Here is a 25951-nt window from a genome sequence, read left to right as displayed (position 1 = left end):
CACACACACACACAATAAAAGTATGTCAATAAATTCCATTATTCAATTGTACATTAAATACTTTATTCATCATCTTGTACAACTGTTGTTTTTTCGGACACATAAAGTCCATCCAAAAACTTTCTGATGTCCTTATTTTTCACTGTAGTGGACTGCTGAATAAGTGCAGCTAAAAATAGAACACATTTATTACGATTATTAAGTTTATTTATTTGTTCAAAAACTAATGATGAATATATAAAGTAATATTTACCTGAACGAGATACATCTTCTAAGGAATTTCCTTCTATAATTAATTCATCTTTTTGTTTGCCAGAATTTGCGACAGTGACACCTGGTGCCATTTTGACACGACGTATGTACTTCTCGCCCAAGAAATTACGAATTTCTATGACTGTATTATTCTCTGTAGTCACACAGTTGATAGGGAAATGGGCATATACAGCTCGCATTTTATATTGATATCCTTTCGTCACACCTTTAAGCATATTCTCAATATGAGAGCATACGGTACGAACGGCAGCTAATTCTTTCTTCGTACCAAACCATTTTTCTACCTTCAGTAATCTTGGGCTGACCATCTAATGTAAAACAAAAAGTACAAACTCATAAGATATAATAAATACTAACGTTCTATATCTAGATGTAGATTGAAAAAAATATTTCAGATTTGGATGTATCATTTATGAAAAATGAAGGGGAATCCAAATTCTCATCATAATAGATATAATTACTTTAGCGTTGGTCAAAATTATAAAGAATTATTAAAAAATAATTTTTCAACAATCATATCATAATTTTATAACATTCTACTTACACGAATATCAAGTGCAAGATGTTTGAAAGATCGTTTCAATACACCTCTTGGTCCTTTTACCGTTACCAGACGGGATTTGACTGTAACAATTAATCCCTCTGGGATTTTTACTGTTTGATTAGTTACTATTTGCTTCATTCTGTAACATAAATAATTTTATATATTTACATTTGTAATATTCGATCTAAACTTAAATTATTATAACAAAGCACTGTATTCTAAGATACAACAGCAGATTTTTGAAAGAGAATTTTAATCAATTATATATTTATCTCTCAAAGAACACAATAACTATAAATGAAGTAAAAAAAAAACCAAATAATATTTTGTACGAGAGAGAGAGAGAGAGAGACACAGAGAGATTCTGAATGAAACAATTTAAATTTCTTACATATACCATTATTGTTTATATTTACTACTTTTTATTAACAAATAAAGTGCTAATATAAATAAAAATTATCTCACAAAATCATTAAATAAACTTATCTTAAAACTGTAATAAGAAAGTATTACTGTTGTATTTTCTTTTTGGTGTATTTACTGTAATATGCAAATACACTTCTTGCGATTATCAAATATGGTAATTATAGGTTAGAACAGGTTACTGTTCAACACCACATGGTCACATAAATTAAAATAGATAAACAACAATCACATTATCCACAAATTTACACATTAATTTTTCATATTTGTAATTTCAACTATATATTTTTATTTAAGTAAAAGTACATGTAATTTTTTTTAGTTCTAAAGAATTATACACACACATTACACCTTGTCGGTGCTAGCGTCTCAAATTTTTCAAAAAAAAAAAATAATATTTTATTACGAAAGTATAAAAAATAACAATGCGAAAAACAAGTAACATCAAATTATCGTATTCCACGCATTAATGGATTGACGCGGATTTTATAAAATATTCTTCATCGCGAAAACTATTACCTTACAGCGTTTACCTCACGACATTGGTCACGTCAGAGAGAAACCTCTGGTCACGTTCAGCAGACTCAACTGTTGCGGGCAGATCCGTGAGTGATTGCTGCTATTGGTGTATTCTTTTAGATCATCCAATAGCAGCGAGCGCTCACGGATCCGCTCCCTGCTGAACGCGACCAATTACATCCGCTGTCTGCCACATATTCTGAAATCTAAACAAGACCGAAATACTGAGATGGCGTCACAATCAATCCTTGTATAATGAAGAATGAAGATAATAGAAAAGCGCGATCCTTTTTGTTGTACTTCAACTATGTTCTTACTTGTCGCGTTAGATGGCGCTGTAGTTCTATAAAATAAATGTCCAACATAATTGGACAAAATTAATGTTCTTAAAATTAACGTTATATTCGAACTAAATTTTTAAAAAACATGTCAAATTGACAATTGTTTTTTATTTATTTTTTTTTTTTTCGCGACTTAACTCTCTTATTTCATACTAATATAAAAATCTTAAACAATATATTTATAATAACATATATTTATAATATATATAATAATGAATATAAAATTATAATTATATTTCTAAGATATGTTATAATTCTATTAAAATTATTTATTTGTTACATCAGTCTTAAATTCTTATTTAGTTTTACTCATGATATTTTATATTTCTTATTTTATATAATAGTATTATAATAATCACAAATAATATATTTTGTAATGTATATCTATATAATACTGTGTGAAGAAAATATTATAATTATATTTCTGAGATATGTATATATTATATATCATTCTTTTCATAATTTTTAAATGTATCTTTAAATTATGTATATATTATATATCATTCTTTTAATAATTTTTAAATGTATCTTTAAAATTACTTCTATAATTATAGTAGAAAAGTAATACATTTTATCATCACGATCACTTTGATAAAATATATCGCATAATATCTCTACTGTATAAAAGTTTTGTTGTGAATTTCACTCAGAAGAGTAAAATCACATTCAGAGATTGAATTATTTTTTTCAATAGTGGCTCAGTTTCATTCGCTAGGTTGAAACTCTATTCAAAAGAATTTAAAGAGTGGGTTTGCTCTTTTAAGCTAAACTTCTTGCAAAGTATGACTATTTTCTTTATTTATCCGACATAAAAAATAAATTAGGAAAAATAAGACACTTGGCGCTGGGCAAATTTTCTATCAATGGATCTCCGGGGACCCAGGAATATTTGAAGAACGATGTCATTATCGACAATTAATAAAAATTTGTAATTATTAACATAAATATTTCGATAATTCATTATTAAATTCATAATTTTCTATCATATAAACGCTGTTATTATATAAATAAGTACGTATACTTTCAGTATTATTAATATACCTACATATATCTTAATATCTCATATATTGCTGAAAAATTACAATGTCTTCTCTACAGTTATCATCTCTATTGATAATTTGATAATCAAACTCGGACGATAACGTTACAGTCAGTTTTTAATAAAAAAATCGAATTTTAAACATACTGCACATATACAAATATCTACGAAACTAATAAATTATAAAATTAGTACCGTATTATAACAGTTACATTATTCTTGATCGTTTAAATTTTAACAGTTACGTAAAAACATCCAAAAAAGCCGAGGACCTTTAATAATAGCAAAGAGAAATCTCTCTGATGGCATCTCGTCGATATATGTGCCTAGAGAGAAATTAAACGGGGCCCGCGAAAGCACCATTCGCTATCGCATTCCAGATCACGGCCCTGCCGAACGGACAGTCACGTGACCTTTGACGCAGCTCTGCTCCATTGCTCCGTCTCGCGCATCGGTCGTGGGTCGTGACCTCGGACACGGCGTGGCACGGCTGACGGCCTCGACGACGACGACGCGACGACCGCGCATCATTTCAGCACAGGCGGCGCACGCGGCACACACAGGAGGCCGTACAGGCCGACTATATACAGGCTCGCGGGCACGGCTCTCAGTGCGAAGCCGGGTGCCGTTCGCGGTGGGGATGCCGCGTCGTTGCGTTACCGCAATCTATAGGGTTCCACGCGCGCTAACGTCGTCCCCACGACTAGACTCTCCCCCGGGTCGAACGCGCGCGCCCCTTACGTGCTCTCGCAGTATATATAGTGACAGTACGTGTTTTCCCTTCTCGCGGCGAGCGCCGCGCTACGAACGCGGGGAGCGGCGGGGTACGGGTACTACGGGCATTCTTTTCTCTTTCTTTCTCCCTCTTTCTCCGTCTCCCTCTCGGGGGGCCTGACGGCGCGACACGAGAGCGTCCAGAGAGCGTAAGGAGCGGTAGCGCGCGCGTTGTTGCGGTCTATCGACTCCTCGGGGGCCGAGCGGGGATAACCGAAGTGCGCGGCGCGAGGCACGCTGGAGGTGCCGCAGCCGATACGCGTCGTGCTATGCCAGTATAAATATTGTTCTGTCGCTCGCGCGGACCGCAGCTTCTCCGCCGCTCCTTCCTTTCATTTATACTCCTCTTTCGTTCATACATCTCCTCCCTTCTTGCCTTTTTTTTTTTTTCATCCTTTCTCTCCCTCCGAATTCCTCATTGTCTCGTCGCTGCTGGTCGCGCGCGTTCACGCTCGCCTCGCGTCATACACGCTCGATCCTCTGCGGCTCCCTCGACGAAATCGCCGAGATAAGAGATTACGGGCGCGAATTCGAGTGATCGCAGTGATAGCCGCGATTCGTTCAGTGATAGACTCCGTATATCTCGCGAATAGAATATGGTCGGAGTAGTTATCCCGTGTAATCCCGCAGTACGCGAAACGTCCGGTGAGTCGCGGTGACCGTGCCGCTCTGTCATCTGTTTCCAAGAAAAGAGAGAGAGAAAGAAGGCGAGAGAGAGAGAGAGAGAGAGAGTGAGTGAGAGAGAAAGGAAGGGAGGAGGGAAAGGCAAGAGGGAGCGAGAGAGGACTGGCCTCTACCTGCCGAGCAGCGGGCGAGCCGAGCGACCGAGAACCCCGCGTGTGTATGTGTGGCAACGTGGTATGGCTCGTCGTCGGTGGTTCCTCGCCGCCTTTATTACAGCGGAACCCGAATGCGTGCGCGAACGCGAGCGTACCCCTCTCGCCTGACCGGCCTACCCCGCCACCGTAAGGCTGCGTTCACACACGGTGAGATTGATTTTCGCGCGGGGACCGTCATCCGGCCGTTCCTCGCCGAGGAGTCGCGTTACCGCGGTTAATGAACGGAACCAACGCCGGCCGATCGTCCAATCAGCTTTTAGGTAAGACCCGCCGGAAAGATTACGACGTGATAGATATCTGTTCTCTTTACTTGAACTTGCACCGTTCATCTTTTCTCTTCCCCCTCCCCCCCTCCTCCTCCTCCCTCTGAGAAGAAAAGATATTATAAATCAAGTTCCGAAGAACTGATCCCGTCATCCCTCTGTTCTCTTTTTCTTTTTTTCTTCTTCTCGTTTGACCTCCAGCGATCGGAACGAGTCGTCGTTGAGAAAAACTCGTCTTTCGAATGGAGAACGAAGTCTTTTCGGTTCGTCGAACCTTGCTGCACCTCGCGGTGAAACACGTGGTGTACGCAGCGAAATTTTCCCGATCTTTAGACGCAATTCAGATTTTGTTTATCAGTGTGTGTACCTAATTTGTTTTTTTACTCAGTGATTCATTCATCGTTCGATAAATTCAGTAGACGCTGTCGAGATTCCACTCAAGGAACACCCTAAGCCAAGAGAAAGTCAAAATGACTTTATTTCGACGTCACGAAAGTCAAAATGACGAGTTTTTGTTGCAAAATTTGATTAGTCTCCCCGAACGCACCTCTTGTGACATTTAGAATCAAAATAACGTCATTTTGATCTTTTGTTGTTTTTTTTTTGTGTTTTTTTGGGCATATTAATAATAATTGATTAATAATAATTTCGATGGTCTTTTTGCACTAAATTTCTTAAAACGCATTGATCATATAAAATCTATTCATGTTCCTTCAGTTCCTTGCATTTTTTACACTCGGCATTTTCACTTTCTCTTTTTTACTAAATATGAGCGAAATACTTTCACTTCATACAAAAAAATATTTTGCTCCTCCAGCTAGAATTATCGCTGTTCTTTTTCGTATCTGATAGAAAATGATAGTCTCATACGCGTGGAATTTATGGCACGAATCTAAATTCTATCTCTGTCATCTATATGCAGAGTACTCGCTAGAAATTCATCTGTTTTAACTAATAACCGCGCGGAAAAAAAATCAACCTCCATCCCCCCCCCTCGACGTCATTAGACGCGCGGAGACGCGCTTGGAGTTCTCTTCCCGAGACAGAAGCGTCGCGTATACGGCGGTTCTTTTCGACAACTTATGCAATGATTCTGCAACCGAAAGCACCAAACGAAGTCCCTTTATTCCCTGCGTCGATCGGAGACGCTTACACGACTCCGGTATCTGAGATATCTCGGATTGCGGCGCAACGTGTTCATGGAGCTCGCGCATTGTAAACAGATGATCTTGACAGCTTCCTCGCACGTATGGTATGCGCCGCACGTGCGTCGCTGCGTATTTCCCGCAGTTCACCGATCGTCCGCGTCCCGCGCACGGATTCTCTTTGTTTGCACGTATACCGTGCTACGCAGGTGTGAACGCCGCTTGGCTCAGGTGCGCGTGCACAAAGGGGCATCTTCGATGATGCATCTCGCGGCTGGCATCTCGCAACGGAAACGGCGCGGCGCGGCGGCCGCGGCGCGTCTCTCCTGCGGTATCGCGAGCCGCGAGTGTACTCTCAATTTATGAAATGCGGCCTGCAAAAAGAAAGTCTAGTAATCGCTACCAAATGTATGAGTGAAATACTTTCACGCGAAAAAATATTTCGCTGCTCCAGCTAGAATTATCGCTGTTTTCTTTTGCATCCGATAGAAAATTATGTATCGTACGCGTAGAATTTATAGCATAAATCTATATTCTATCTCTGTCATTTACATGATTAGATGCAAAATATATTCAATGTCGTAGTTCTTGCTAGAAATTTATCTATTTCAGCGAATTTTTCGTGCCTATAGTTAATTTTCGCTACAACTGCGAGATCAGTTTTTTGAGTGTTCAATCAAATGTTCGGTTCATATAATTAAAAATTGTGTGACTTTTATAAATATTTAGTAAGTATTATCAGACATAATATTCTGAAAAAAATAAAGTTTTTAATATTTATTCAATAGTTCTAAGTAAATATTAATGTGAGCAGTACTTATTTAATAAAAACCATTAATTTGAGTTAACTATCATTTTGTATCGAGGAAATATTTGTTTACAGTCCAGTAAATGTTTATCTAGAATTATTTTAAAAAATATGCATTAAGATTTAGTAATCTTTTTTCAGTGTAAATATCTACAAAAATGAACTGGCTTTTAGTTACATTAATCAAACGTCTAATGAAATTGTTTCACTCAACATTTGGCAATTTTATTTATTGTCAAATTCTCTTCGGTGCGCTACTCTCGGTTCGCGTGCTTGAAGAGAATTTCCCTTGAAAAAAAAAAAAAAGAAAGGTTTGCCAAGGACATTCGTTGTACGAATCAAGTGTCGAGGAATATATGTATTTTGGTGAAGCAACAAATAATTTTATGTTGAGATATTATCGCGTAATTCTTATCCAAACGATAACTCTTATCCGATGATCGCGCGCGTGTAAACGTTCAGTTTTTCACCCGTCGATTTTGTATAAATGAATGCATGTTACGCTCAAAAGTACATCCTATATAAGTATTATCTCTAATTATCTATGTAGAACTTTTTTTAAATAGAAATGTGCTTCGTGGTAAAAATTACACAAATAAATACTTTTTAAAGAATTCACGAAATTTCCGATTCCGGTGTTGGTTAACACCACTGTACACTCAAATCGCATCAATTGGATCGTTATATCGTGAATTACACGTCTACGGGTAAACATACCCGCGGTGTTCCGTGAATGAAGCAGCAACCATGCGCTTACGATAGGAAATCAGCGCTTACAAGTTATCGTGTACCTTTTAAGTGCATCGAAAATGACTATATATGCTGCGCAGTCACGAACGCGCGGTTTAGTAACACGCATGTATCATATACACTCATTGCGCCGGCTTACTTATTTTCATCGCCGACTTAGAATTGCTGTCAGTAAAAAATAAAATTAACGATTTCTCATAAGAGTTCTCGACGTTTAAAGAGAAAACGTTGTCCTAAACATACCCTAATCGATTGAAATCCTCGACTTTTCGAACAAAGAGGAGAGAGTAGAGGATTCTGTTGATAAAAATTAAGAATTTAAACGATAATTCGTTTTGTCCGAGTGCAGAACTAAAAGAAAGAATCAAAATTAAGCCTCAGCTAATTTATTTTACTCACCCTGATGGGAATTGCTTCTTGAGATTAAAGGCGATGGTTCTGACGATGATTCTGATGAAAGATCATCATCGAGACGTCCCGCGTTTAATTCTGCCACCCGAGTACTTGCGTTTGCTGCTGCAGCTTTGAAGCATGAAACGTCTTTGAAATTCGACAACTGCTTTACTTGTGTAGAAATGAGCGTTCAGGAATATTTATCCATGCATGAGAATACTAATGGACCGTTTATTATAATTGCAGCCAGGCTGGACGAGCGTAGTCGAATGCAGCTGGGCTCAGCATGCCCTCTAAGAAGCAATACAACCTCGTACATAATGACGAGTACGACACGCGAATACCGCTGCACAGCGAGGAGGCGTTTCACCGCGGAATCGTGTTCCACGCCAAGGTAATCTGGGGTGATTTCTTATCCACTTCGGTCCATACGGGCAACCTCCGGCTTCTATTCGTTTTTCTCAATTCTCGGCGAGTCTGTCTCGGCGCTCTTGCCAACCTGAAGTACACCTTGCAGCCTTCTATCTTCACGTTTCTATATTTCGTCCGAGAGTCTACGTCGAAAATACGAGTTCTCGCTAAAGACGTTAAAAATGTTTAAAAACCATTAAGCTGGAAAGAAATCATAAAACGGTTATTTAGATAGACTGTCGAGCGACTCTCTCTTAGCTTATGTAAAGCCCGAACAGCTCGAGAAAGATATCGGTCTTTCTACCGATGTAATACTATCAAATTGTTCCGATAATAATTAAGTGCGTAGGTTTCCAATTGCAAAAATTCTATCGTGCGTTTTGCGCCAAGCGAGTGCACACTTTCAGAAAATAGCAACACTAACGGTCGATAGCGTCTCACGTCAGAGGAAAATGTATGTCGACTATAAACCACGCTTCGTTCCTCTGACCGCCGTGCGATGGGAACGAAAGCATCTGCTTTGACATGGTTGCGCTAAAAAAGAATTTTTACGCCTTCCTAGTCCCGTTTCAGTGGGATATTTGTAGTATTATCGACACAATGACGCGAGAAAGGACAAATTTGTGAACGCGAGGACTTCGCGGAATATTGCGTGCGATGAAGCGTGGCTGCGTTAGAGCTTTAATAGCGAATTCGATTGGATGCACTTAATGCGTATTGGTGTATATTAAAGTCATTGTACACAGATTGACGTAAAAATTTGTGTTTAATGTAAATTTAAACGAATTAATCCATGAAATTCTCAATACATTTTATTGTGCTGATTTCATAAATATTTTATAAATATTTGCACTTTTTACTTTTACATATCAAATCAGTGTACGACGGTTTTAATCCTAGAACACCTTCTGAAAAATACTGAAAACACCCCAGTAGATCTGGAAGATCCACTGTAACCTTGATAAGCTGTAACTTCGGTTTAAATTAATATTTATAGATTTTTTTTTATTTCAAAGCTTTGAGATTCAAAAAAGAAAGAATATACCTACATAGATTGTATAAGGTCAAACATTATATTGTTATAAGTTATAAAATAAAACTCTCCCTTTTCTTTTCTTCGGAGCAAGCGAAATTTCAATTTAGAAGACCAAACGCACATATACGCGTTCTAGTTAATATGCACTAGTTCATCCACCGAATTCTCTATAAGCAAATTTGAGAAAGCGACTGAGGAAAATGGGAGGGAGATGTGTGCGGTTATGGTATCTTTTATTTTCTTATCGTTTCTAGTATTTTCCCACAATGGGCAATAAAGACCTCGGAGCGATCCTTTTGCAACGGTACTGAATCGCGAGGCGAACGCAAACTGCCGCAGTCCTCGATGACGGGGAACGAGCTAACGTAACACCAGGAAAGACAATACACTTGGGTCTCTCGAAATCGATTCTAGGAAACTCGCTCGGGTAATATTGTTATGTCGTCGTCGTCGTCTTGGTCGTGGTCGTGGTCGTCGTCGTCGTCGTCGATGGTGCAATAATTGCGACGACAGTTGCGATACCAGGTGGCTTATTTCTGGACGACGACGCCGTTCGCCGCTTTCGCGTTCGCCGTGACGTCATCGTATCGTGCACGCGTTTATTTCGGTGGCACTTCTCCTGAGAAAGGTTAAAGCTTTTGTGTGCACCCCCGCGCTCGTAAATCCCGCACGCCGCGTCGTGTGAAAACCGCTTCAGCATTTTCGACTTTTGATTTATGTCACATCGTTGACGTTCGCGCTTACGTAGGAGCTCGAATCGCGTATCGAAAGACGTCTTTAAAGCAAGTTTCGAACGAACGTTTCTTAAACTTCCTCGGTTCATAGAACTCTGAACGACGCTTCGTTTACTTGGCAACCCGGGAAAAGTATCGCGAAAATGATTTCGAGAAAGAGCGACCTGTGAACTGAATCTTCAGGCGAATTTAAAGTCTCGATCGAAGAGAATTTTCCCTTTTTTCCTCAAGCATTTTTCGATGGCACGAAATAAAAGAATAATCTTATTTTGAATATTAAGAAAAAAAAATGATTTTGTCTAATCCGTAGATATTTGCCGCATAATTAAACTGATTCTGAATTGATAAGTAAATTAATAGACTACAGATCATATTTGTGTTTATATTTAGTGTTAAAACTCAGCTGGAGTCTGCAATTTGTCTTATATGAAAATCGTGCGCACAATGCTGTTCAAGAATCAGATTTTAGCGCTTAGTGGGGCTATAAATATAAATCGATATACACCGCAGAAAGAGAGAGAAACTTCGCTATTAATATTGCATCTACGTACGAAGTAACACACGTATTCGTTACAGAATTGTAATGCAGAGAGAACAATGTAAGTCCGATAACTAAATTTATTCCAATTCAGCAGAATATGCGATCGATTTCAAGTGATTTTTCTGATGAGAAACACGTTAAGTCGAAGTGCGAGATTTTTGAGTTACGCGAGTAGCTTTTCTTCAATTCCTTCTCGGTTATCGCAAGACGCCACGGCTATCGATTGCAAATTTACAAAGAGACCGTCCTTTTCCTGTCATAAGTGAGTGCTTGGGAGAACATCACGTGTGCGTCGAATCAACCGAACACGTGGCTAAGGCCATCGCTTTCAATGGGGAAATTCTGAATACAGATCGTCGGACTGTAATGCTCCTCCCGTAGTATGGTTATGGTAGTGTAATTGCTTGTAATGTGTGCTACAAATGCGAGCGTATGTCATCAAGATCGCACTGCAAAGTTTATGACATTATCCTACCGAGGCAATTACCGGAAAATTAATGGGTTGATTAACGCTCGTTTCTACCAATCTTTGCTTTCCAAGATTAATTTTAATCTTCCCGGATCAATTTATTTTTAATTTTTTTCTACGGCTCAGCTTCAAAACTCGCGGTTAACTTTTAACTGAGATTCAACTTATTTTTTTTCCAATTTTACAATTAGAAGAAATTACAAGGAATAAATTAAACCTCGGTTAAGAGTTAACATGAAATTAGGTCTAATTAGATGAAGATTTTTTTTAGATCGTTTTCTTTAGTTCAGTGGAGAAAATATCTCGAGAGATATGCCAGTTGTATACATCACTCTTCGAGCATCTGGGAGAATTAATTTTAACTTTAAAAAAAAATACGGATCAATAACCGCGCGTGCGATGACTAAACATCGAACCCTTCGCGATACCTATCAAGGTACAAGAAATAAATGTAGTTTTTCTAAAGAGAAAACTACTGCTCACTCTATCCTTCATTCAGGGAATTTTTAGTCAATTGTTATCTCAGCGAACCGCTACGTTTCTTCCTTTTCAGTTCATCGGCTCTATGGAGGTTCCGCGACCGACTAGCCGAGTGGAGATCGTGGCGGCGATGCGAAGAATCCGCGTGAGTACGCGTAATAACTAATTAACCCAGTTAGAGAAACAATTCTGTCTTCGTAACCGCGGATCGTTTCATGTAATTCGAAACTCGTTTGATTCGCAGTACGAATTTAAGACCAAAGGGATCAAGAAAAAGAAAGTGACACTGGAGGTCTCAGTGGATGGGCTGAAAGTGACCTTACGGAAAAAGAAGGTAATCCTTGTTGAACACTATGAGTGCGTTCCATTTGGCGCTCACGAGCCATTATTTGTTCTTATTTAACATTTACTAAGCAACAAAGATAAAGTAGTTCCATGAACGTTGTTAGCGTCAAGTGGAACGCACTGTATATTAATACTCGCTCGTATGTATTATGATTAAACGCTGTCTCACTATTAATCTCAAATCATCTCGTTAACCCTTAAACCGGATAAGCTAATTCCCGTACATAGGACAAGCGAATGGAATGAGTCTGCTAGACTCAACGGTATATTACATAATTTCAAGAAATGAAGAGAAAAAGGAATACATTACGCACATTGACGTAGATTTGAATGATTTAATTCTCTAAAGTTGACGTTAAAATCTGTAACACAGACTGGGCAGATATCTGAGATTTAATATAAATTAATTAAAAAGCACTAATTAATTTTAAAAAATTAAAGTGACATTAAAAAACAATGATTATTATTAATGTTTTAATAAGAATAATTCAACAAATGAATGTAATATAAAGAAAATTAAATTGCTTGACATTTTTGACACACACAAAGATTTATAATTAAATAGTTCCATGGCTCTTTAGAAAATTAAGTAAGTAATATAAAAATTTTCAAAATCTTAACCCTCAGTGTTTGCTAAAAACGACATGTCTCTACTATTCTTACTGCAATCTACTGGTCTCGTGAAATCTGTTTCTGATTTAACTAATTTCTATTTTCTGCGAAGTTACGTTGATAAATATATTTTCTACATGCGATTTCGTCGTTTGCTCGCTACATCAGCACAATTCTTGTACGCGAAAACTCCTCTTGGCGACATCGAAAGATTTCCACGACGTAAAATAAGGACGTCATTCGCGAGTGTTTGGAGGGGCGGAAAAACAAGAGGGGAAAATCGTGTACACTCGATGACGTGCATTTCGTAACAGTGCGATTTATAACCAGAAATGATTTTGGACAAGCGCCACGTTGTCTTCGCACTGATACACATGGGCGCCTTATATATTTTTGATGCTTGCGGTAACCGATAGCGGTAACGGCCAAAAAAATATATCAGCTAATAATATTCTTAAAATAATGACTCGTCATTCGTGACTTTTTGCAGAAGAAACAGCAGCAATGGATGGACGAGAATAAAATATATCTGATGCATCATCCAATTTACAGGTGAGATCGCCTGTTTATCGTAACTAATATTTTTTTTTACCGATTTGATTTATTAAATCTTTTTGCAACTTTTATGTATATGATATGTACTCGTATACATAACGTAAAAATGTCAGTAAATAAATATGATACAAATATCGCATAAAAATAATAAACTTATCGTTCTAAAGATATCACGATATTACGTGAGAAATCCGGAAAATAATGCGCAATAGATGCCTCGGATAATTTTTGAGTAAAATAAATACTGAATGTATGTACTCTCTCTTTCTTTCCTTAGGATATTCTACGTTTCGCACGACAGCCATGATTTAAAAATATTTAGTTACATTGCCCGTGACGGGAGCAGTAATACTTTCAAATGCAACGTCTTCAAATCTAGCAAAAAGGTAAGTGTCAATTTTATATCTGATAGTGATTTAATTTATCTTTAGTGTACATATCATTGAGCTTCCTATGTCGGACATGATCTCGAACTACATTAGGAAAGAATTTTGCAGACATATATGCAATTACACGTTATTTTTTTAGGATTTACTCTTTTATACCCCGCTACAGTTACGTTAAAAAAATAAGGATAACGTTCTAAATTTTTTGCAGTGAAATTTGAGATTGCAAGAAATTTTTTAAGTGAATCTTCTCACTCTAAAGAAATGAAGTCTCACTTTTTCTTTGTAATGAGATTTCACTCCTTCGGAGTGTGAAAATTCATTCTAAAAAAGATGGAAAATTGTCAAGAAATATTTTCTATTTTTTTTTTAAGGATGATTGTATTTTCACTCTCTTGCAGTGAGATTCCACCGCAAGAAATTTACAGTGATAAATTGGCGCGTAAAGGTGAAACCCGGTTGAGTCTCTTCGACAATCCTCATCGATTTTTTTTCTATTTCTGTGGATCCATTTCGCTATACAACCGGCGTCAGATTTACACATCGCGCACGTGCGTGGCTCATACATACATATATACGTACACGCCGCGACAATTCACGTAGCCCGTCGCCTGGCGCTTCATCAACTTACGTTATTGTAAACCTATAAATAAATTCGGGCGTCTCCTCGACGGCATCCCGCCGTCTCCCCCTCGCCGATCATTTTCCCGTCGCGGAGACGGAAGGTGGGACCGTTCGCGTTGCATCCCTGTCGAAGTGAGAGTGTATTTTCGCCTTTTTGCGTGGGTGCCGTGGGTGGAGGGATGGCCCGGTAAAACTGCGACGGGGAGGAAACGCGTAACGGGACCAAGAGAACGCGGTGACGGAGGGACGTGTCGTTTTGTCGCGTATTTGCAGTGGCGGCTCAGTGCCGTTTGGTTATTAAAATAGTCCAGGGGGTAGAGGCCAGTAAGATCTTTCGCGACATCAGCGAGCTGAGGACCAGTGTCTGGCGACTTCTTAGATCCGGAAACTCGCAGGAGGAACGTTCTCCAGGTGGAGCAAGGAGAAAGTCAATTTGCAGACAGAATTTTCAGAGGATATTCTTTGTCCCGTGATTCTGAACCGTTCGCGATTTCTGAGCACAAAGTTAATCTACAAGATTTTTACACCATTGATATAGAATAATAGATACAGATTACTCTTTACGACTTTTAGAATGAATTGTCGCTATGAAGAGCAAATCTCACGCTTAAAGATTGAAAATTGAGCTACTCTTTTTCAAGACTGGCTCAATTTTCACTCTTTAGGGTGAAATTTCACTCTAAAAAAATGACAGAGCAAAGGCATTTATTAATATTCTAAGGCAAGTCCTATATGAATGTGTACAAAAAATGAAAAAGAAAAACGGTAACAAAACGAAGGGAAATGGAGAGATTTTTTTGACGTACCTACCCGTTGCTTCTTGTATACACACGCACATGCTTGGCACTCTTCTTGTATACCCAATAGATATCGGTGAACGTAGACGTTTTCGTGCCTCTCCTTTGTTGAATTATTTGGGGATTCCGGTCGCTTTGAAAATCTAGGTGAATCCAGAAATAACTGGCGACGATATATCTAGGATGCTGCAGAAATATCCGCCTTGGCTGAAAGTTTTGAACTTGCGATATCGGTCAAAAGTTCCGAAAAAGCTTTTTCTCGTTTCTTCGCCGCCCTATTATTATCGTTTACTTCAACTTTGTGAGAACTCCCGGCGACGATTATATGCTCTTGCTCTGCTGATGGGCGGGACTTTGGTCCTTTTCTACCTTATCTTTTCCACGAAACGAGAACTCAGGCTCATGTATAAAGTCGTTTACTTTCGGAACTGTTTCCTCTTTCGGTCGTTTCCTCTTCAAGTTTATTGCCGTCCGCGCAAATGGCGAAGTTTCACTATATGAACTTCGTCCGCCATGAACTTCAACTGTCGGTGAATTTGTTGGAGAATGTAATGCAACAATTGTATATATACTACGTTTATATGGACTCGAAGGATTTCCAGACGGGTTTGTTACACTCACTTGGTCGATACGTAGGGACGTACACTTAGGGAGCTATGTAAGATAATTGCGAATTGTCACAGGAGAAGGCTTGACACGCGATGATATATAATTTATCAACCGGGGGATATAGGAGTTCTCGAACGGTCGACCGTTAAATGACGTGCCGCGCCGTCGGGGTGGGCTGTAGAATAGCATACGTCGTGCGAATTTCGCGAGCGTCGCTTTCCGCGTTCTCCTCGTTCCGTACGCCCCATACCCTGGACTCACGATTCACTTTTGGACACAAAAACAGAAGTACAAAGCCATCGAGCCACTTACAGTTTCTTCAGTCTACTCAATTTCCATCAATCTGTCTGCGGTAGAGCGAGGCGGACAGGCGTAATTAAGAGAATAGACGGAACGCGTAAGTTGGAGAAGTTATTTATACGCTTTTGGAAAAGAAAAGCTACTGTAAATACGCGGAAAATCAATTTGAGAGAGAGAGAGAGAGAGAGAGAGAGAGAATCACGTCGATTAAAAACTAATAACGTCTAATAAAAATCGTCGCTATGCTTAATCTGCTGGAGTTAACATCAAAATTTGTAACACTGTTACAGATTTACCAACACACCGGAATGAATATTAAATCAATTTTGGTAACGATAATTCAAATTTGTAGATAACGTAAAAAATATAACCGAGACCCACACACGTCAGCTCCGAAAAATTAATAGCTGTAGTGAAAAGAAAAAAAGGAGATAAAATTTGCATGGCTGAATTAAAATAAATAATATAGATAAATTTTTTCACACGATCTCTCTCTCGATATTTAATCTTAAAAAAAATTAAATTAAAAAATTGGATTGTAAGATGATCACGTAACGGAGTAGTAATACGCAATTGCTCGAGTACCTCATACAATGCAGTTAATCCGAGAATAATCGCTTGCCTATATCTCGATTCTACACGGCATAGCTATAACAGATCGCCCACGACCGCGGTTTGTATATTAGAAAATGACCGATTTAAATCTAGAATTCTCAAGCAAGTTCTCCCGGCTATTTACTCTCCGCTATTCACTCCATTTACTACTCCAGTTAAGAGAACAGCGGCCAGTAAATCAACGAGATAGCTTCCCCGAGCTTACTCTTCATCGCTTCGCCGTACTCGAGGAAAGAAGATAAAGAAGAAAGAGCGCGATACACAGGAGCGTCTCGTAATAAAATACAAGATCAATTGTTTAGGATGAACATCATAACCGAGGGTCGAGTTTGGATGGACAGGGAGAGAGAGAGAGAGAGAAAGAGGAAGGGAGGTGCCATTGAGCGGGCCGAAAGCGAGAATATTAATGCGCTTATAAATAAACCGGAGGAAAAATCCAGCGAAGCGTGTGTAGAGCCCCGACGCGGGCGACGTGATGCTTGCTAGCCTCTGCACGTCGCCGGCCAAGAAACCGCGGTAGGAAGCCGCACGGTTAACTTCGGCTCTCGCGTTCCCGTTCTCGCGAGGACTTGTACACAAATCGGCCGCGTTACCCTCTCTTCCTCCCCCCCCCCCTTTTCCTTTTCTTTCCCTCCATCGCCTCCGTCTCGTTACCCCAATAATCCGACACCCGAAACGAATCCGGTGCAACGACGCGCCGACGACCTCCCGCTGATGGGTCTCGCGGCGGAACTGTGATTCTGCGCAAGCGGCGAGATTAAATATCGCGTCTTGTTGGTGATTGAACGATCGGGCGCGAATTAAGAGCTACGCGCGGAGTGGAAATAATAGGATTGTTCGATTACGAGACGCGGGATCGCGAGACCCGCGTTTAACATGACAGCGCGCGGCGACGTAATAAGACGCGCGTATACAGTGATTTTGACGAGCGAACAGTGAGATGCGTGTCGAGGTAGACGATAACCCGTAATGACGCGAATTGACGAGTTTATTTTCATACCTTCCTCCGGTTAAGAAGCTGTAATCTCGGTGCGTGTGCGTGCGTTTGCACCGTTACAGGAAAATAATTTGAGATGTAACGTGCACTTCTACTGAACACACCGTTGATTGCAAATGTGTATTTTGTTGCTCGAGCATTATACTGATCGATGACGAATTTTCTCATGTTTAAAAAGACATTTAGGTAATCATCGTACGAAGTTTTCAAAGCTTTTACTGTAGGAGCTTTGTGACTGCGTTTTTCCTCCACTTTTTGTCATTTTGTTTTTTCTTATGTTTTTTTTTTTGTACATTATAAGCTAGTTTGTTCCCGCAGAATTGTATGAAAAACAGCCGGCCTTAATTTCTTCATAAAACTGCTGATCAAACATGTCTCATAACGAATCTCTCAAATTATGTACATACTCTGCCTTTAAAGAAATGTAATACTGAAAGGTAATGATTAATTAATACTGAACACAAAGTGCTTTTAATACTAAAAATAAGTAATTAATCACTATATTTCAGTGTTAAATTGACTAATATTTAGTTGGATTTCTGTAAGGATGACTGACTTTTTGTGATACTTATTGTTTTCAGAAAAGAATCGGAAGCAGGATATGTAGAGTTTACATATAGGAACTACATTATTTTATTAACAGTGTTTTTTTAATCTTTATACGAAAAAGCGACAGAGATATTATAAATGTATTTTAGTAATATACCGAAAAAAAATTTAACTTATAAATTTTAATAAATATTTGTTCAAGTATGTAGTAAACCACTGAGACATTCACTTACAGATTTTAGATATTTTTTTCTTTTCGACTTTTAAAGACTCGAGAATGAGATTTTTTTAAGCTAAAGTCGATTGTCGCGTAATCCGTCGCGTCAAAAGAATCGCCAAACACGAGACAATACGCGGCTATTCTCAGGATGGCAACCAGCGACGGTTTCAAAATTACGCACAATTTAGCGGGGAATTTGCCAGATTGAATCCACGACGACTATTTATAATTGAGAACTGTCTGTGCAGACAGTTATTATGCACGCCAACATCGATTCTTCGAATCCGCGGTCATATATTGCGGATTTGCACCCGCGGATGTTAAATAAATTAATAAATAAATACGCGAAGAAGACACGCGGATGAAGTACGCTTTTTGTTTATGAAAGCGAACACGCGGAAATCCGGGCGGCATAGCATGCGAAGTTCTGCGATTTTTGCGTCAGCAGTTACGATTAGTTACTAGGAATTGTCGGTGCAACGCTATTACGGTATTCCACTTCGACGGTCGGTGTCAGGGTTAATGCATTTTAGACATTTGCGAATGTTTACTTAAATATAATTCGTGTAGAATATGCGCGCGTTTCGCATGTATTGACGTTTACGCGTTCCTAATGGACAACCATGTTATTTTATAAGAAAAGATTATTGTTTGCACAATTATATCCGTATAGGACGTATTTTCCGATAGGAAAATACTACAAAGATTGCAATTTTGGAATAGATCGTTCTCGTGAAAATTGTTTAAAAAATCATCAATTAAGCAGAATGAAACGAGGATAGATACCTTAGAGAAGAACGATCTTGCGGAAGAATATAAAGAACATAAATCCGTATACAAAAATCTAAAACTAGCCAATTTATTACTAAAAGACTGTAATTAATTATATATGTAAAGTATTAAAAAAAAGTACTAAACAACAGTGCTTTTAATACTTAAAATAAGTAATCAATTACTGTCTTTCAATAAAGTATTAGAGTTTTGTAAGGGATAATCTCAAAATAATAAATTAATGAGAATTAATCTCTTTTCACACAGAGATGCGAACAAGTGATAAAATTCTACTTAACTTCGGACAGACTTCTATTTTATCAAGGATTAAAATGTGACACTAAAACGTGGTATATACAGAGGATAAATAAAATTACGTAAACATCTAGGGCATATATATATATATATCTTTAGACTTTTTTATATCAGATTTAAAAATAAAGGAGATAGAGAGATCCTTGACGTTTAATTTCTCACGCACATTAGCCGCGGATCATTTGGTGTATAAAGTTTCATACGTGTTTACGTTCTTTACGGCCTCGACAGGCTGAAATAAGTTCAAAGGAACTCTCAGAGTAAACGATAAATTCGCCTTTGTGCCATGGAGTGACGAATTATCTAAATAAAAAAAATGTAGCTTGCGAGAGGATCGCGCGGTGGATGACAGCATCCGCAGCTGCGAACATGTGAACTTTCGAAACGAATGCGAGAGAAAATCGTAAGCTATGCTTAAAAATTCTTTAAGAGGCACTGCAATGGCCTCGTCCGAACCGTCAACACCAGCGAGTCCTGGTCCTAGCAGTCCTCTAGGCTTTGAAACGACACCCAGGCCACGCAAAAAGCTTTCATTCAAGGAACCCGAGACATTCAACTTCTTCAAACTACGGAAGCCGTCGATACGGCCGAGACTGATACACGCGCAAAATAGTATCGACCTCAGCTTTGATGAGAATCCTTTTGAAGAGGAAAACGAAGATCTCGATGAGCTCGAGGTAAAATCTCTAATCGTGACATATCTTTTACTGAACATGAAGAAAACTATATTTTTCTAAACGATTGAATGGAGAAACGATCCAATATAGGAAGCTCATTGATGTATCTTTATAATATCATTTGTCACTCAATAATCTTTTTTTTGTTTTAAATAATATTCTTATTACAATAATCGTATGTTATTCTGCTGCTCGTGAAATTGCACGCGAAATGATTAGACGAGAAACTAATGAATGTGGTTTAATTAGAGTCAAGCAATGAGGGTAGTCAGAACAGTCGGCCAAGCTTTCGAAGTGTGCCATAAGTTAAGCATAAACAATACGGAGGATCGGGGAGAGAAAGACGGGGAGAATCACGGTGAAAATTACGGTGATGTTTACGAGGACCAAAACGAAATTCCTAACGAGCAATCTCAGCCTTCTCCGACGCCGGTACATAAAGGTGAATGTCATTGATACTGCATAACCAATTTTTGTGGTACATTTTGGTTTCTTTTGATTTGATTTTAATTTTACGACAGAAGTAATTTTAACAAAGTCATATTACATGAGGAGCAGACTTCCAAAATGCATTTTGTCCAAATGTTATTTTTTGAATTAGGGATGGTATAATAGTCAGTTTTGAAAGATTCATATTTTAAGCTACTCTACGATATTCTGAAAGCATTTTTCCATTCATGAAGTTATGTGCTGAAAAAAGTTTAGATGTTCGAAGGGCATTATGTCCTTTAACTAGAGACACAAAATATATTTGTTTAATATTATTAGAAATAGTTTAGCTATTTTGTTTAACATTTTACATTCTCCTGATTGGCAAATTATTTTCTGTAAGGTTTTCTTGTAGCTTTCTTTCTCGTTTTATGAAAATTATAAATTTTGGACAAAATATGTACTTTGATAGTCTGCTCTTCGTAAAACGATAAAAACAATTCTCCTTCAATCATTTTATTTTCATCTCCGCCTCTATTTGTAACGCTTGTCACTTCTCTTGTATTTCAGACATATCATTATTGGGGGATACTGAAGATTCGGTTCCCGAGCAAACGTCCGTTACCTGTCTTCTTCGATCGCACGATGGACCGGCGACGACAACCTCTACCTCACCAATCAGACAGTCGCCGTCGGTGAGACAATTAGAAACGTATAAATAGGACGAAATCGGTGCATGCTATTTTAAAATAAAATCGTCATTAACTAAACCTGTATCATATACAAGTGAAAGATACTTTGCAGAATGCTTTGGCAGCTACGATGAAGTCAAAGCCTTAAAATAAAATAGCTCGTTATCTTACTCTTGCTTTATGGTAACGTATTGTTTACCACTTTCCAAGTTCTGTCACTGGTACAACTCGTAAATTCTAAAACGTTTTTGCACTCCATTTCGCAACAGTTTGTCTTACTTTCTTATGGATTTCGTGACAATTCATTTATACTTTGAAAGTATACTTTGAAGTAACTCTTTTATGTCTAACACGTAGTGCCCTATGCACGAACTCGTTCTTGCACTTTTCCCTTTGTCATTATCTTGCGATATTTATAATAACGTACATAATTTACAAGTATCGATTTATTTGTTTCCTTTTTATAGGGCACAGTAGCCTCCGAGTGCGGAGGTTTATTGGTGGGAGGCGAATTAACAGCCCTGAAGCATGAAATACAGCTTCTGCGTGAACGTTTGGAGCAACAGAGTCAACAAACTAGAGCTGCCGTTGCCCATGCACGACTTCTTCAAGATCAGTTGGCGGCGGAAACGGCAGCGCGTGTCGAAGCTCAGGTATAAATAAGTGAATCAATTACCAGAACACATAAATATTTCAACCATTTCAACACTTGCCTATGAGCGATTTACATATAACTGTACAAAACTTAATTTATCTCAGCGTCTTACTTTGTCACAGCGAACTAAATTTAGCGAATGCAAAATAATACGTTTTATTGCTATTATCTTTTTTTATTCTTTTATTATATTTTATTGTGTCATCGACTGATATTATCCGTGCACTTTCTCCATAAAAATGTGCTTGGGAAGAAAGTGCTTTTTAAATCGACGAATGAAAAGTTCGATTATTATGAAAAGTTTTAACAATTGAAATTCTACTTTAATTATGAGTACGATTGTTTCTCGTTTCAGGCGAGGACGCACCAACTTCTAGTGCAAAATAAGGAATTGCTAGAACATATAAGTGCGCTAGTGGGCCACCTGAGGGAACAGGAGCGTGTTTCCGGTGGTCATGTCACCTCGCAATCGCAAATCCCGACGCCCGCGTCCATGCAACAAAACGCAGCGGTTTCCGACCTATCAGGTCTCGGCCAGGTAACGCTCTACCGAATTCCATGACACGAGTGCTCCGGTGGAGTTTGGAATCGAAGCACCGACTGACCGAAACGACGTTGCATCTCGATTAATGTTTAACAAAACGCATCTTGTACTTCTTTTTTTCTTTTTTTTTCTCTGTTTTAATATCGTTAACGCCTTTTGTACTGATTTCTCCTTTTTTTTAACTTTATAATAAAACGTTTTATACACACTTTTGGTTTTGCACCTCCTCCCCCTACATTACATTTCATACCGGCGAATGTGTACTTCCTAATGTGTAATATTTCTTTTATACCCTGATGATTTAGCGATGCACGCACTATGTTTTAGGCGTTTTCGTTTGGGGACGATAAGACGTCGACGGCGAAAACAGCCGTAGCCTCGACTATTTGCATTTTTTGCGCGAGCATTTGCGCTTCGACCCTCACGGCGCAAAAATTACAAAACGACAATCAGAAAGATCGCTGACCGAAATCTGTACTAACATCGGTAAAAATAATCGGGGGGCGAATGAGTTTTATACATTGCTCGAGTGATTTGATTTTACGCAATGCGTTGCGTATATACCTTGTCTCTTGATTACTTACACGTGCATTTGCATCGAGGTATCTAATTGCGAAAAATGAATTTCATACTAAGATACAACTAATCTAATAACAAATTAAGCACCAGTATGACGGTGTTGTCTAACAGGTCTTCACACGGGATTTTGGAGTACGTGCTACCAACGAATGCTAGGTAATATTATCATTACTAAAATCTATCGGTATAAACGATCGTAGTCAGACATCAAAAGATGGCTCAGTTCCAAAATATCTAACAAAATATTCAAAAATAGAAAGAGGTAAGAGAACAAAGATGCACAGATTCAAGAATTTTTAATGTAAAAAATTTTTGGACCATTTATATTTTCTATATATATTAATTTAAATTCACGTGTTATAAATACATGAATTATGTTCAAACTTGCATGTATTTCAATATTCAAATTTTTAAAATGAAGGTTATATTATATATATATATATATATATATATATATATATATGTACAGGATGGTCCTTAATTATGCAATATATTAATGCTTCATAAATCGAATCTAGAGCTTAAAACATTTAAAAAATAAACATGCGTGCTATAAGTATAACAAAAAAATTTTTTGAAATTAATTCTAACTCAGAAAATATTATCCATATGATGTACATCGATATAATTTATTTCTCTGTTTTGAACTGTAGATTCCTCTTAAGAGAAATAATCAAGAATCATCCCTGTATGAGAACAAATAAATATAATTATATAATATAACTATAACGTATAATAAAACAGAAAAGACGAAGAGCACTTTTGTATTTCTTGAATATTGTGGGCTTCAAAGATCTTGTTCCCCAAACTGCATATTCTCGGATAGTGCCAACGGACTGCGGGGGGTCAGAGTTCGCCATGGGAACTGGATCCACCGACCTTCCCCTACTGTACATATCCGTCTGAATCGCTGTATTCCGGTGGTCTCGGCGCCATGGGAATTCAGAGTAATAACACCGCCACAGATCAACTACAGTTCCAAACGCAGCTGTTGGAAAGGCTACACAACCTAAGTCCGTTTCAGCCCCAGAGATCGCCCTATAATACACCGTCGCCGTATGCGATGAGCACAAGTCTACTTCTACCTCCATGCAGCGGGCCAACGGTGAGTTTTCCCCTTTACAAAGCTGAATTTTCATGTAAGCTGTATGTTTTAATTTTACCATAAATAAATTGCAAACGTAGCCAAACTATCAAAAATTACAATAATTTTCGTACTATCCATAATGAATAATTTAGTAAATATAATTTTCTTCATTTTTTTATCAAATATTTTTAATTTAATATTATTTCTAGACAGAAACAAATCCCACTTGACGCTACACACACAAATTAAAATTCTGTTTCCTTAATTTTCAAAAAATATTTCTTTTACAACTTTTTCAGAATTCAGCTCAACTGTCGCCAAATTCTGCGTCTCTGCGAGTCTCTCAACCAAACAGTTTCTCCTCGTCTCCGATCATGACTCACAAGCTGGAAAATTATGGAATGGATAATTCGGACAACGCTTTCATAAAGCCTTTGCCATGCATCAACGATAAAAACATGGCTCATCCATCGGCCGACGTTAAAGTCAAGCAAGAACGTTTGGATCCTTCCGAAATACCTCCTATAATTCTGGACCCTCCACCACAAGGCAAACGCACTGACAGTATGGTCAAGAAAACGAGCACGAGGCAAAGTTCGATAGCTCAAGGCACGCAGGACAATAAGAATAATTTGCAGAGTCCGAGAGGTTTGGCGACCATCTTACGATCCACAGGTCCGCCGCCTTCCCGTACGACGAGTGCTCGACTACCCTCTCGCAACGACCTGATGAGCGAAGTGCAGCGAACGACCTGGGCTCGCCACACCACCAAATGACGGGACAATGTCCAACCTACAATAATGCGAATCTACGTAACCTTTAACGACGAGAGAAACAAAGTCGACCATTTCGTTAGAATTCGGAGAAAACACATATCCTAATATATCTTATTAGTCACGAATCACGAGAAAAGTTACGCGTGATTTGATTTAACGGACGACAGGGTTTGGCATTTTCTTCTCGATCGCTCAAAGTCAAATCCTTCATATTTAGAGATTTGTAAGATGTATAGTATATATGATTTTTCGACACGTATAATTGGATTGTAGGAAAACTATCAAACGTATATAAACGTGAAAATTTGTTACCAATAAGAAATAAGAATTTTGAGAATATCTTTTACAAAGATTTACTCTAGATTACTCAGTACAGAGTCAATATAAATCATAGTATAGTATTATAATATTCCTATGACGAACGTGGAATCGCGATTTTCAATAGACATTGTACATTCGTTTGTATCCTACGAGTTACGTCCGTGGAGTGTTTGTAAAGAATGGAACAGTAGTCGCGTTCGGGCGAATTAGTGGATATATACCTCACGTACGTCTCGCGTGTCCGAAGAGACGCATTGTAATACGTAATTCGTACATTTATTCGTATCGCGACATTTACAGTGTATTCCCATGTATAAAAAAATCGCCATTTAGCGGATGAACTTGTGCCAAAAGTACCAATTGTCTTAAGAGAGTTTATTTTCGGTATATTTTTAAGTAATGTAAAAATAAAGATAAGCGTGATCACACAGAGTTGCGGCAATTATATCCTTCCTATCCTCAGCTTTGCATTGCAGATTCGTCATCACATAATTAGCTTACTTGAGCAAAGTAATTTAAGACCCTGCATAAAAAGTTATTAGGACACAATAATATTATTATAAAGGGATTTTTAATTTTATTTGCGTAATTGTTTCCTTCTTCTTCAGCCCTTGGCCTCTCTTGCCCTTGGCTTGTAGCAATGAATAATTACATTCGTGATACGATCTAATATTTCTGAGTAAAATAACTCAAATTTGCGTGTGAGCGGATAAT

The 25951-nt window shown here is 38.3% G+C and overlaps 2 protein-coding genes across 5 annotated transcripts; one reads left to right on the top strand and one right to left on the bottom strand.

Annotated features, from left to right (window-relative positions):
* On the bottom strand, nucleotides 1–8221 carry RpL9 (ribosomal protein L9). 2 transcript variants are annotated; one of them, XM_018537126.1, is made up of 4 exons: nucleotides 8118–8221; nucleotides 818–956; nucleotides 254–581; nucleotides 1–169 (listed from the first exon to the last, which is right to left on the bottom strand). In XM_018537126.1, the coding sequence occupies exons 2-4, from the start codon at nucleotides 953–955 to the stop codon at nucleotides 63–65; spliced, it is 573 nt and encodes a 190-aa protein (XP_018392628.1). In that variant the 5' UTR covers nucleotide 956; nucleotides 8118–8221; the 3' UTR covers nucleotides 1–62. The 2 variants fall into 2 exon arrangements, with proteins under 2 accessions (XP_018392628.1, XP_018392627.1); XM_018537125.1 differs by lacking the exon at nucleotides 8118–8221 and adding an exon at nucleotides 1760–1835.
* LOC108771759 (carboxyl-terminal PDZ ligand of neuronal nitric oxide synthase protein) lies at nucleotides 3763–25663 on the top strand. 3 transcript variants are annotated; one of them, XM_018537122.1, is made up of 12 exons: nucleotides 3763–5012; nucleotides 8358–8505; nucleotides 11856–11927; nucleotides 12027–12116; nucleotides 13230–13291; nucleotides 13572–13680; nucleotides 20404–20596; nucleotides 21154–21278; nucleotides 21743–21928; nucleotides 22286–22468; nucleotides 23880–24158; nucleotides 24440–25663. In XM_018537122.1, the coding sequence occupies exons 2-12, from the start codon at nucleotides 8398–8400 to the stop codon at nucleotides 24914–24916; spliced, it is 1884 nt and encodes a 627-aa protein (XP_018392624.1). In that variant the 5' UTR covers nucleotides 3763–5012; nucleotides 8358–8397; the 3' UTR covers nucleotides 24917–25663. The 3 variants fall into 3 exon arrangements, with proteins under 3 accessions (XP_018392624.1, XP_018392625.1, XP_018392626.1); XM_018537123.1 differs by lacking the exons at nucleotides 3763–5012; nucleotides 8358–8505; nucleotides 11856–11927; ... (1 more) ...; nucleotides 13230–13291; nucleotides 13572–13680 and adding exons at nucleotides 17664–17808; nucleotides 19908–20154; XM_018537124.1 differs by lacking the exons at nucleotides 3763–5012; nucleotides 8358–8505; nucleotides 11856–11927; ... (1 more) ...; nucleotides 13230–13291; nucleotides 13572–13680 and adding an exon at nucleotides 19641–20154.
* Nucleotides 25664–25951: the final 288 nt, after the last annotated feature.

The sequence above is a fragment of the Cyphomyrmex costatus genome, unplaced genomic scaffold, assembly GCF_001594065.2.
Source record: "Cyphomyrmex costatus isolate MS0001 unplaced genomic scaffold, Ccosl1.0 scaffold164, whole genome shotgun sequence".
NCBI classification, from domain to species: domain Eukaryota; kingdom Metazoa; phylum Arthropoda; class Insecta; order Hymenoptera; family Formicidae; genus Cyphomyrmex; species Cyphomyrmex costatus.
Note: the sequence above shows the minus strand (reverse complement) of the source record. Positions and strands in the feature narration are given on the sequence as shown.

Bases quoted from the DNA above. Each gene is read 5' to 3' on its own strand.
- RpL9 (XM_018537126.1), bottom strand. From the start codon at position 955: ATGAAGCAAATAGTAACTAATCAAACAGTAAAAATCCCAGAGGGATTA. The intron at 582-817 runs GTAAGTAGAATG...GTTTTACATTAG, and splicing joins ATCTTGCACTTGATATTCGT to ATGGTCAGCCCAAGATTACT. The intron at 170-253 runs GTAAATATTACT...TTCTATTTTTAG, and splicing joins AGAAGATGTATCTCGTTCAG to CTGCACTTATTCAGCAGTCC.
- LOC108771759 (XM_018537122.1), top strand. From the start codon at position 8,398: ATGCCCTCTAAGAAGCAATACAACCTCGTACATAATGACGAGTACGAC. The intron at 11,928-12,026 runs GTGAGTACGCGT...TTTGATTCGCAG, and splicing joins CGGCGATGCGAAGAATCCGC to TACGAATTTAAGACCAAAGG. The intron at 20,597-21,153 runs GTGAATGTCATT...CTTGTATTTCAG, and splicing joins TCCGACGCCGGTACATAAAG to ACATATCATTATTGGGGGAT.